The sequence below is a fragment of the Hyperolius riggenbachi genome, chromosome 2 (assembly GCF_040937935.1).
Source record: "Hyperolius riggenbachi isolate aHypRig1 chromosome 2, aHypRig1.pri, whole genome shotgun sequence".
In the NCBI taxonomy this organism is placed as follows: Eukaryota; Metazoa; Chordata; class Amphibia; order Anura; family Hyperoliidae; genus Hyperolius; species Hyperolius riggenbachi.
Window position 1 is genome coordinate 16429596 of NC_090647.1, and position 13265 is coordinate 16442860.

Below are 13265 nucleotides of genomic sequence, written 5' to 3' on the forward strand. Positions count from 1 at the left end.
AGAAAACAGCAAAAATCTATTAACCCTTCGCACACTCACATGCAAATGTTCAAACAATTGCATTCACAGATTCACTCATCCAGGCACAACTGTTATCCCTACAGCTAAATTAAAAGCCAGGGTTTTAGTTCACAGAAGAATGCATTCTTATGCTTAATCACCTATACTGCGCAGAAGTACCCAGGTAAACATAGGTGTCCTAACTCTGGCCCTGTAACATGCATAGTGCAAACATGCAAACACATTCATTGCATCAAACCTATCAATGGATTAGGAGCACACATCCTAACTTCCTCTCCTGGGAAAGACAGTGCATCTTACCAATCGCACAAGGGAGCTAATGTTATGTGTCCATGTGCACAATGCGCATACACCAGCATAAGCTGTCTGCATGCTGACAAACATACAGGGGAAGGGGGGAGTGCACCGAATTGGACCCTAGCCACAGGGGTCAATGATAAGAATAAACATACATATATCCAGGCACATCGCCTCTAGTTAGGACATTAAATAAATTATTAGGGAAAGGGAGGTGCTGAAGGGGGTGTGGCTAGAAAACAGCAAAAATCTATTAACCCTTCGCACACTCACATGCAAATGTTCAAACAATTGCATTCACAGATTCACTCATCCAGGCACAACTGTTATCCCTACAGCTAAATTAAAAGCCAGGGTTTTAGTTCACAGAAGAATGCATTCTTATGCTTAATCACCTATACTGCGCAGAAGTACCCAGGTAAACATAGGTGTCCTAACTCTGGCCCTGTAACATGCATAGTGCAAACATGCAAACACATTCATTGCATCAAACCTATCAATGGATTAGGAGCACACATCCTAACTTCCTCTCCTGGGAAAGACAGTGCATCTTACCAATCGCACAAGGGAGCTAATGTTATGTGTCCATGTGCACAATGCGCATACACCAGCATAAGCTGTCTGCATGCTGACAAACATACAGGGGAAGGGGGGAGTGCACCGAATTGGACCCTAGCCACAGGGGTCAATGATAAGAATAAACATACATATATCCAGGCACATCGCCTCTAGTTAGGACATTAAATAAATTATTAGGGAAAGGGAGGTGCTGAAGGGGGTGTGGCTAGAAAACAGCAAAAATCTATTAACCCTTCGCACACTCACATGCAAATGTTCAAACAATTGCATTCACAGATTCACTCATCCAGGCACAACTGTTATCCCTACAGCTAAATTAAAAGCCAGGGTTTTAGTTCACAGAAGAATGCATTCTTATGCTTAATCACCTATACTGCGCAGAAGTACCCAGGTAAACATAGGTGTCCTAACTCTGGCCCTGTAACATGCATAGTGCAAACATGCAAACACATTCATTGCATCAAACCTATCAATGGATTGTTATTGTTGCTTTTAATTTAGCTGTAGGGATAACAGTTGTGCCTGGATGAGTGAATCTGTGAATGCAATTGTTTGAACATTTGCATGTGAGTGTGCGAAGGGTTAATAGATTTTTGCTGTTTTCTAGCCACACCCCCTTCAGCACCTCCCTTTCCCTAATAATTTATTTAATGTCCTAACTAGAGGCGATGTGCCTGGATATATGTATGTTTATTCTTATCATTGACCCCTGTGGCTAGGGTCCAATTCGGTGCACTCCCCCCTTCCCCTGTATGTTTGTCAGCATGCAGACAGCTTATGCTGGTGTATGCGCATTGTGCACATGGACACATAACATTAGCTCCCTTGTGCGATTGGTAAGATGCACTGTCTTTCCCAGGAGAGGAAGTTAGGATGTGTGCTCCTAATCCATTGATAGGTTTGATGCAATGAATGTGTTTGCATGTTTGCACTATGCATGTTACAGGGCCAGAGTTAGGACACCTATGTTTACCTGGGTACTTCTGCGCAGTATAGGTGATTAAGCATAAGAATGCATTCTTCTGTGAACTAAAACCCTGGCTTTTAATTTAGCTGTAGGGATAACAGTTGTGCCTGGATGAGTGAATCTGTGAATGCAATTGTTTGAACATTTGCATGTGAGTGTGCGAAGGGTTAATAGATTTTTGCTGTTTTCTAGCCACACCCCCTTCAGCACCTCCCTTTCCCTAATAATTTATTTAATGTCCTAACTAGAGGCGATGTGCCTGGATATATGTATGTTTATTCTTATCATTGACCCCTGTGGCTAGGGTCCAATTCGGTGCACTCCCCCCTTCCCCTGTATGTTTGTCAGCATGCAGACAGCTTATGCTGGTGTATGCGCATTGTGCACATGGACACATAACATTAGCTCCCTTGTGCGATTGGTAAGATGCACTGTCTTTCCCAGGAGAGGAAGTTAGGATGTGTGCTCCTAATCCATTGATAGGTTTGATGCAATGAATGTGTTTGCATGTTTGCACTATGCATGTTACAGGGCCAGAGTTAGGACACCTATGTTTACCTGGGTACTTCTGCGCAGTATAGGTGATTAAGCATAAGAATGCATTCTTCTGTGAACTAAAACCCTGGCTTTTAATTTAGCTGTAGGGATAACAGTTGTGCCTGGATGAGTGAATCTGTGAATGCAATTGTTTGAACATTTGCATGTGAGTGTGCGAAGGGTTAATAGATTTTTGCTGTTTTCTAGCCACACCCCCTTCAGCACCTCCCTTTCCCTAATAATTTATTTAATGTCCTAACTAGAGGCGATGTGCCTGGATATATGTATGTTTATCCTTTGTTTGTAAGGTTGCACATTAAGTCATCAGAACTTTGCAGCTGTGAAAGACAGATGTTTTTTACGAACCCTAGGGAGCAGGGAAAGTGTACAAATTCCAAAGTGTGTATGATTCCTTATCTGTGTGGTGGACACGTGCAGTCAACATAACAATGGTGCGAGAGCAGAATACGTTTTTTTCTCTCGATGCCCTTAGTCTCTCAAACTTTTCACCCCACGGGCTCCCTGTGGCTTCTGGCCCCCCCCTGTGGAGGCATCCCTTGCAGGGTCTATTGTTATGCCCCTGGCCACTAGCTAACAATCACCACCCATAGCCACTAGCTAACACTGACTACCCATAGCCTCTAGCTAACAATCACCGCCCATAGCCACTAGCTAACAATCACCACCCATAGCCACTAGCTAACAATCACCACCCATAGCCACTAGCCAACAATCACCACCCATAGCCACTAGCTAACACTCACTACCCATAGCCACTAGCTAACAATCACCACCCATAGCCACTAGCTAACAATCACCGGCCATAGCCACTAGCTAACAATCACCGCCCATAGCCACTAGCTAACAATCACTACCTATAGCCACTAGCTAACAATCACCGCCCATAGCCACTAGCTAACAATCACCGCCCGTAGCCACTAGCTAACAATCACCGCCCATAGCCACTAGCTAACACTCACTACCCATAGCCACTAGCTAACAATCACCACCCGTAGCCACTAGCTAACAATCACCACCCATAGCCACTAGCTAACACTCACTACCCATAGCTACTAGCTAACACTCACTACCTATAGCCACTAGCTAACAATCACCGGCCATAGCCACTAGCTAACACTCACTACCCATAGCCACTAGCTAACAATCACCGCCCATAGTCACTAGCTAACACTCACTACCCATAGCCACTAGCTAACAATCACCGCCCATAGCCACTAGCTAACACTCACTACCCATAGCCACTAGCTAACAATCACCACCCGTAGCCACTAGCTAACAATCACCACCCATAGCCACTAGCTAACAATCACCACCCATAGCCACTAGCTAACATTCACTACCTATAGCCACTAGCTAACAATCACCGCCCATAGCCACTAGCTAACACTCACTACCCATAGCCACTAGCTAACAATCACCACCCGTAGCCACTAGCTAACAATCACCACCCATAGCCACTAGCTAACAATCACCACCCATAGCCACTAGCTAACAATCACTACCTATAGCCACTAGCTAACAATCACCGCCCATAGCCACTAGCTAACACTCACTACCCATAGCCACTAGCTAACAATCACCGCCCATAGCCACTAGCTAACAATCACCGCCCATAGCCACTAGCTAACAATCACTACCTATAGCCACTAGCTAACACTCACTACCTATAGCCACTAGCTAACAATCACCGGCCATAGCCACTAGCTAACAATCACCACCCATAGCCACTAGCTAACACTCACTACCCATAGCCACTAGCTAACAATCACCGCCCATAGTCACTAGCTAACACTCACTACCCATAGCCACTAGTTAACAATCACCGCCCATAGCCACTAGCTAACACTCACTACCCATAGCCACTAGCTAACAATCACCGCCCATAGCCACTAGCTAACAATCACCACCCGAAGCCACTAGCTAACAATCACCACCCATAGCCACTAGCTAACAAGCACCACCCATAGCCACTAGCTAACAATCACCACCCATAGACACTAGCTAACAATCACCGCCCATAGCCACTAGCCTTCAATCACCACCCATAGCCACTAGCTAACACTCACTACCCATAGCCACTAGCTAACAATCACCACCCATAGCCACTAGCTAACAATCACCACCCATAGCCACTAGCTAACAATCACCACCCATAGCCACTAGCTAACAATCACCACCCATAGCCACTAGCTAACAATCACCACCCATAGCCACTAGCTAACACTCACCACCTATAGCCACTAGTTAACAATCACCACCCATAGCCACTAGCTAACAATCACCACCCATAGCCACTAGCTAACACTCACCACCTATAGCCACTAGTTAACAATCACCACCCATAGCCACTAGCTAACAAGCACCACCCATAGCCACTAGCTAACAAATCCAATCTATAATTAACCACTCTCATTCATAAACTACTATCAGCAGTCACCTGACCATCCTGTGATGTCACACGTCCCCACATGTGCTGTCCTCCCGCTAGTGATGGAGTACAGAGCAGTCAGCTGACCCCCTGTGATGTTACAGCTCCCACCCCCGTGTGATGTCACAGGCCCCACCCCCCCTTGTGATGTCACAGGACTGTCCCTCCTCACCTCCGGTACAGCTCCATGATAATGGTGTAGTTATTGGCGGTGGCGGAGCCGTTGAATCCCAGCTGACGGAGTGTAGAGTGGGAGAGAGTCACCCCTTCTTCCACCAAGATCCCCAGATTGTATAAACCCTGCAATCACAGCACACAGCAAGAGATGTCAGTGCAAGTCGGTCCAGCTCCAAATCCAATCGATTTGATACACTTTGATATCGGCAGATTTGATATAGCAGATTCGATCAAGGTGATAGATTGTGCTGGATATCCACAGGAAACATCGATAAGTGCAGTGGTGTAGGGCTCACCATAGCAGTCATAATGGCCGCTATGGGTCCGAAGTCAAGGGGGGCCCAGCGGCAATGGCCAATGGCAATAATGGGGTCCGCAGTGGGGCTCCTGAGGTGCAGAGAAATGCTATCAGAGCAAAGGAGAGTAGTTATCTATACTGAGGGTGAGGGCTACATAATACTGGGGGCCCCTCTGGCTACATATACTGGGGTGACTATCCATACTGGAGGGCTACCTGACACATGGGTACATGTGGCTACCTTCAGTTGGGAGCACGTCTGGCCACTTAAAATGGGGAGCTACCACTCTCCTCTACCTTCACTGCTCTTCCCAGACCTCCAGGTGGCTGTTTAGAGAAGTTATAATAGTGTGCCCTGTAAACTTATAATTTCTTGTAACCTCTGTTGGTCAACAACAAAAAAAATGGGAGTCTACCTAATACTGGAGGTATCTCTGGCTACCGATACTGGGGGGTTGTTTAATTCTGGGGGGTAATACCTAAAACTGAGGATAGGATCACGAGTGCCTAAGCACTCGAATTCGTGATTTAAATTGGCCTTAATTGCTGCAGCTGAGCGGCTGGATGAGAAGGGGTTAGTTACCCATAATTCTGCCGCCCACCCTGCGTTCCAAATAGCTTGCACACGTCCTATTGGTCGCGTTGTAAGCCTCACCAAAGCACACTTCCTCCTTCCAGCTTGAAGGAGGAAGTGCATGTGATGCTTGCAATGCGACCAATAGGACGTGTGCAAGCAATTTGGAAAGCAGGGTGGGCAGCGGAATTATGGGTAACTAACCCCTTCTCGACCAGCCGCTCAGCTGCAGCAATTAAGGCCAATTTAAATCACGAATTCGAGTGCTTAGGCACTCGAGATCCCATCCCTACCTAAAACTGGTGTGTGTGGGAGGGGCACAAAGGTGCCATATAATTTTTTTTGGGGGGGGGGGAGAGCAATGAAAATGTTGTTACGGAGACCCATGGCCTCTAGCTACGCCCCTGGATAAGTGTATGCCGACCTTTATACAGACTATCATTTTCTATCACAGTACACTATCAATCAGTGATTGGTGGGGAAGCAGCAAAATTCCAGCAAAAAGGGTTAGCGTGGTACAGTGTAATACAATAAAGAAAGGAAGCCAGGATGCTGATTGGTGGATGGAGAGCACAGCAGGGAGGAAGGAACCAATGAGGAGGAGGGGCGGCACCTGAGGCTCGCGCTGTAGGGCGGCCGCAGTGTACATCCGCACTGCCGCCTGTACGTCCCGCTTCCGCCGGATGTGATGGTTGTAGAAGAGATCCCCCATCTTTATCTGAGCTGCAGGAAAAGAGAGAACAGTCGGTCATCGTTCCTCAATCAGAACATTGTTTAGTTCAATTTATAAACTAATTATATCACCTGTCTAATGATTTGTATTAAGGGCCCTTTTCCACTTACATTCACAAACGCCAGCGATTGCGATTTCTCATTAATTTTATTATGGGATTGCGATTTTTCATCTGCATTGCATAATCACTCTTAAGGTGTGTATACACATGCGACTATAGTCGTTTGAAACGATCGTTCCCCGATTGTTTCAAACGACGATCGTTTAAAAAAAAAAGCAGCCAACGACCATTAAGTCTAACGACGGACGAGCTAAAACGAACGATCTATCTTGGCGGATTTTTCCCAACGACGATCGTTTGCAAAAGTAGTACATCGTTGGAAACGGTCGTTCGTACTAGGCTTGACATGCGCATTTCACTATTTCTCCATGGAACTTTTCATTTTTATGCGCAGGCGCAATAGTTGCTTTACGTGATGTAACATTCAATCTAACGATCAGATCGTTACACACCTTTTAAAACTAACTTTACTTAGGTCGTTCTTTCGTCAATTAAAAGTTTGTTCGTCGTTGACAACGAACGATCGTTGTCGCGTGTGTGTACGTAGCATTAGGCCTGGAACCCACTAGAGCGATTTTGTGAGCGTTTAGTTTAGCTATTCAAACCGCTAGCGATTTCCCTGAATGATCAGCTAATGTTAATGGATGGGTGAAATTCCACTGGAGCAATTGTGATTACCAAAATCACAAATGCAGGACATGCAGCATTTTTAGTGTTAGCGTTTCGCGTTTCTGCAATGTAAGTTATATAAACGCTGGCGTAATCGCTCATGAATCTGAATGAAGAGCGACTTTGCTAGTGTTTTGAAATGACTGCACACTGTAAAAATAAAAAGTAAAATTAAGTCAAAGGACCAATCAGAATTAAAAACGCAAATCGCTAATCGCTACACAACCGCTGGCAAAACGCATACACTTTTTAAAATCGCTACCAAAATCACCAGAAAACGCTTATGAAAATCGCTTACAAATAAATGCTCATATAAAATGCTAGCGATTGCGATTACCGATAGCCATTTGATCGCTATCTCAATCGCTAGCGTTTTTAATGAGCATTTTCTAAGCGATTTCATGAGGGTTTTCTAGTGATTTTGGTAGCAATTTAAAAAGGTGTAAGCGTTTTGCCAGCGGTTGTGTAGCGATTAGCGATTTGAGTTTTTAATTCTGATTGGGCCTTAATAATTTTATTTTTTTTACAGTGTGCAGTAATTAAAAATGCTAGCAAATCCCTGTGTAGCGATTCATGAGCGATTACGCCAGCGTTTATATACTTTACATTGCAGAAATGCAAAACGCTAATACTAAAAATGCTGCATGTCCTGCATTTGTGATTTTGGTGATCGCAATCACTTCAGTGGAATTTGACCCATCCATTAACATTAGCTGAGCGTTTAGGGAAATCGCTAGTGTCGCTCCCTAAACGTTCAGAAAAAAAAACCTCGCTCTAGTGGTTTCCAGTCCTGAAAATCGCTGCAGAAAGCAATTGTGATTTGCGATTTGCAAATCGAATCACTATAGTGGAAAATACTTCTCATGATTTCTATGATAAAGTAGCAACCCTGCGATTTAGAAATCCCTAGCGACTTGTGATTGGGATTTGCAAATCGCTGTGAATCGAAAAGGGCCCAAAAGGTTAATCATACAAAAAACATTTACTGCAGGGTGCAGCCAAGCTTCACAAGACATACTGGGATTTGGGAGGGAACCCTTGTCTGGTGATAGGGGGTGGGGAGGGGAGTCTGTCCCGCCTCTTTGTGGGCACATAACCAAACTTGGGGCATCAGTTATCCTGACTCTGTTAGGAATCTCACACTACCCTGTTTCGCCTGCTGGTGGCAGTGTGGGCTTAGGCAAGAGATAATAGTCTGGCCCATAGACAAGACACATAACATTTATTTTAAAGTAAACAAGTTTGCTTTCTTAAAAAAGACAGAATTTGTGATAATTCAGGTTAGAGTGAGCTTGAGATGTCTCCCAGTTCATCACTGCTGAATATATGCAAATTACCCATTGTTACCCTCAGAAGCTAAACACACCTCCAGAACCGCTGGAATGCAATGATGTGTCAGCTTGTTAATTTGTACAAAGCCATAATAATCCAACATGCATACAGACTGTTTTGGATTGTTTCCTCCTCATCAGTGCATGGCATAGATTAATTTGGCTCTATGTAGTAAGGCTTGTAACACCGAGAGGTACAGACTAACCAGCAAGCTCATGGTGACCCAGAACTCATTGGAGTGTGTAAGGGACTACAATGGTCCTAAAAGCCCCCTTACTAAGATGTTAAGAAAAACAAAAGTTTGCTTTCTTAAAACAGAAAGAATTTGAGATAATTCAGGTTGGAGTGAGCTTGAGATGTCTCCCAGTGCATCACTGCTGAATATATGCAAATTAACCATTGTTGCCCTTAGAAGCTGAACACACCTCCAGAACCGCTGGATACCAGATGCTAATAAAGCTAGAGAAAGAAGAGCAGGCATATACTGTCACCTGTCCTGATGGCCATCCCTCCCCCCGTTCTCCTCTCTGCCCCCCTATCTTACCTAAAAGCCCCTCCGGGATCCCCTATCGGATCGCTGGAGTCGGGCACTATTGTGCAGGCGCTGGCGGAGCTGTGCGAGTCCTACAGCATGCGCCCGTGGCCAGGAGCGCTCTGTGCATGCCTATGACATCATGTGCATGATGTAGTCTGAAAGGGTGCAAAAAAATTGCACCGTTTTTAGACCCTAAAATCCAGAAAGAATCAGAACGCCAAGAGGGTTACGAGGAAATCAGTATGGCAGCCTCTAAATACCTCTCACTACAGTTCTCCTTTAAAGGGACCAGATCATGAATTTTTCTTCTTTTTAAAGGAGAACTGTAGTGAGAGGTATATAGAGGCTGCCATATTGATTCCCTTTTAAGCACTAGCAGTTGCCTGGCTGTCCTGCTGATCCTCTGTCTATAATACTTTTAGCCATAGCCCCTGAACAAGCATGAGGCAGATTAGGTGTTTCTGCCATTATTGTCAGATCTGACAAGATTAGCTGCATGCTTGTTTCTGGTTCGACTCTGCAGGCAGATAGCTCAGCAGTGCTGCCAGGTAACTGGTATTGCTTAAAAGAAAATCAATATGGCAGCCTCCATGAACCTCTCACTACAGTTCTCCTTTAAAAAATGAACCTCGGTATAAGGGAGGTTTGTAATGGTGCATGCTGTTGGGGGTGCAGGGGGTGTGGGGAGTACCATTGGGATTATCTTATCTTCTCAAGCTGACTGCAGCTTCTGCAGGCATTTACAAGGGGTCACACGCACACACCGCAATGCATGCTGGGAGATGTAGTCTGGGAGATGTGAGCACAGCTTATGGGGAGGTTTGTTTAAAAAAAATAAAAACCTATGCTCAGATCGCTTTAAATGACCACTCCAGAGAAAAAAATGTACGCCATTTAAAATCTGACAGAACCGGCAGGTTTTGAATTAGTCCATCTCCTCATGGGGGAATATCAGGGTTTCCTTTGGTTTCAAAAGCATTTCTTATGTAGGTAGAGAAAAACTAAGTCTTGTAAAAATAATACCTTTTAAAAGCATTTCCTGAATGGCAGCTGCAAAGTCTAAGTGCCAATATACCGTGCGAGCGAGTAGGGAGGCTGGCTGGTATCTTACTGTTTTGGCAGCTAAACTGCCGTTCAGGAAATGCTTCGGAAAACAAAGAAAACCCTGAGAATCTCCCATGAGGAGATGAACTAGTCCAAAACCAGTCAGTTCTGTCAGATTTTTAACTGTTTACTTTTTTTTTACTGGTCCTTTAAGAAGCAAAGCACAAACACCAGTCCACAGTCCCGAGAGTCCTGATATGGGAGTGGCCAGTCCTTGCTCCGCCCCCCACCCGGACTGAGCAATGCGCACTCACCATACGCTGGGGGTCGCTCGCTGTATGCTGACAGGTTGTAATACTTCCACTCACAATCGATCTGCAGGTATCGGCTCACCACGCCTTCCTGTGACAGGAAACAGAGGTTACACAATGCTGGAGATATGAAATGTGCTCTGATAATCTGAGGTGTCAGTAACAGGATAGCCATAATAAGCCCAAAGGATCACTATTCATCATAACGTCCCCTCTATAGCATGCGATACAGTCGCTTCAATTCACAAGGCATTACCCCAGGAAGAGAAACAGAAAGCAGCTGATTTTACCAAACATTTTGTGAAGCGTCGAATTCAAGTGGACCTGAACTTTCACACAGGACAGAAGGAAAACATAGAGAGAAATCCACCCTGTGTGTATTTAGTGTGTTTAGAAAGGCTTATTTAAAAGCTCAGGACGTTAATATGTCTGCTTCCATGAAAGCAGGAAGTAGACACACTGCAGATTTATTTATTTGAAGAGAACCTGAACTGAAAATAAAAAGTCATAATAACCATACACAGGTCATACCTACCTCCTGTGTAGTCTGCTCATCAATCTCTTTCTCCTCTCCTGCGTCCCATTTGTCCACTGTGATCAATGGAATTCTCCATCCTCCATTTTAAAAATGGCCATTATCCCATAACAGCTTCCTGGTCAGCACTGGTAAACTGTAATATCACTTGAGCCATAGGGAAACATGGACATTACCTTGCACATTCAGTTGTAACTGACAGCTGATGATATATAACTGACAGCTGTTGCTATATAACTGACAACAACTGGTATATTTCAGTCGTGACAAAATATTGTCAGAACTGGAAGGGATCACTGTAAGAGGAAAATGGTGAGCTTCTGAGAGGAACTGACAGTGAGGTTAGTATGTAATATTTATTTGCAGCTACGTGTTTATTTTAAATAATTTTCCTCGCTTCAGGTTCCCTTTAAAGGTTATTATGCTGTTGCTTAGAGATTATCACATGCGGTAACACAAGTGAGATATTCGGTGTCTCCAGTCTGGAGCTGTCAGTAACAATCAGCCATTCAGAAGGTTATAGAAGGGAGGAGACACAGCAGAGAAAAGGGGAAAATGAATTATTATAACTGATTTATAAAGCACCAACATATTAGGTGGCGCTGTACAAAGTAAGAAACAAACATGGGGTACATAATAATACAGACAATGGTACACACCAAATAAGGACACTAATTACACTATTCAGGAACATGGGAAAGTTACAGCGGATCCGAGATGAAAAACTAACTATAACAAGTAACTTGTCTATATATCTTATCTAAAGTTTAGATGGTTTACACAGCAAATCTAGCTGCAAACACTTCAACAGTGTATGATTATTTATTTCTTTGATACAATGAGGGCAGCCATGTTCTGTTTATCACATTACACACAGGCAAGCTGATAGCATCTCCAGCCCTCAGCCTGTGACAAATTCAGTCCCCTCTCCACCTCCCCTCTGCCTCTAAATCTCTGGCTAGTAGCCTCCTACTCCTCCTCCTGCCCAGACTGAGCTCCCATAAGCCCTTGCTACAGTGCCAAGGCTCTCTGGAGAAGCTGTGGGCGAGGCTTGTTTAGTTTATAGGGAGAGTATTAAAACAAAAAAAGTATTTGGCTTGAGGAATGCCCTATAAACTATATGAAAGGAACACAATTATGCAATGAGTAAAAGTTTATCTCGGATCCACTTTAAGAATAAAAACATATTGCCCTAATTTTACAATATTATTAGTTAGCAATGAATAAGGGTTAATATGATACTAATGGTTTTCAGATGATACAAATGTAATCTTATTTTTTTTTTTTCAGCTTGAATTTGCATTTTACTTGTCAGTATAATAAATACTATCTGTATCACATCATAATTTCCCTGCACTGCAATAGCCCATCACATACCGAATGTAATATTGCATGAGGTACAAATCTTTCTGAATTGCCATGCAGTTTTTTGGGAACTACCGTATTCTGAACTATATCTGCATGTGTGAAAATGCTCCCCCAAAAAGATTTTTAACCTTATGTTATCGAACATGATTTTTTTTTACTGAACAGGTCTTGGTGGATTGAAGTTGCTTTGTTATATGACTTCTCTATGTGGCCTGCCCATGTCATGTGACCAGCGAGGAGGGGTACTCACGGCGTCCAGCTCGCAGAAGAACGCTGTGTTGAACTGAGCGACCTCTATTCCGGTTTCTGCCGCCTGTAAGTAATACAGAAGCGCCGCCGGCCTGTAACACAAGGGGATACAAAATACAGATTACAGGGCAATTCTCTGAGGGGCCCTGGACTGGGCATTGATAAAATAACGTTTTAATTATTTTTACTCAATACCTGTTAAACACTTTTTTTGTCCTTTTTAAAAGCCTTGTATAAATTCAGTTTAATCTAGAGAAACCATCATCAATGCTTGATGGAATACATGCTTACAAACAGGAATGTCCCGGTTAAATACACAGAATCCCCAGCAGAGGCCCAGTTACTAGAAGACAATGCCCAAGATGTTTCGTCGCTCATACTGAGCAGCTTCCTCAGCTATAATGAGGTAATAGGAGATTCCCGGTCAGTTTCTAAGCACAGCTAATGCATCTGCCTCTCTTAGCAGTGTTACTGATACTGATGGCCTGAACTGTTTACAGGCGAACAGTTCCAAGCGAACATCGGACTT

General features: G+C 44.1%; 1 protein-coding gene across 2 annotated transcripts in view; it reads right to left on the reverse strand.

The window, feature by feature from the left end:
* Positions 1-13265, reverse strand: part of LOC137545359 (protein sel-1 homolog 3-like) — a 124496-nt gene that overhangs the window by 12744 nt on the left and 98487 nt on the right. For both annotated transcript variants that reach the window (XM_068266501.1, XM_068266500.1), the window contains exons 19-22: positions 12738-12828; positions 10588-10675; positions 6513-6622; positions 5023-5150 (exon numbers count right to left, since the gene is read on the reverse strand). In XM_068266501.1, coding sequence (XP_068122602.1) covers positions 5023-5150; positions 6513-6622; positions 10588-10675; positions 12738-12828 — 417 coding nt within the window. The remainder of the gene's footprint in view (positions 1-5022; positions 5151-6512; positions 6623-10587; positions 10676-12737; positions 12829-13265) is intronic.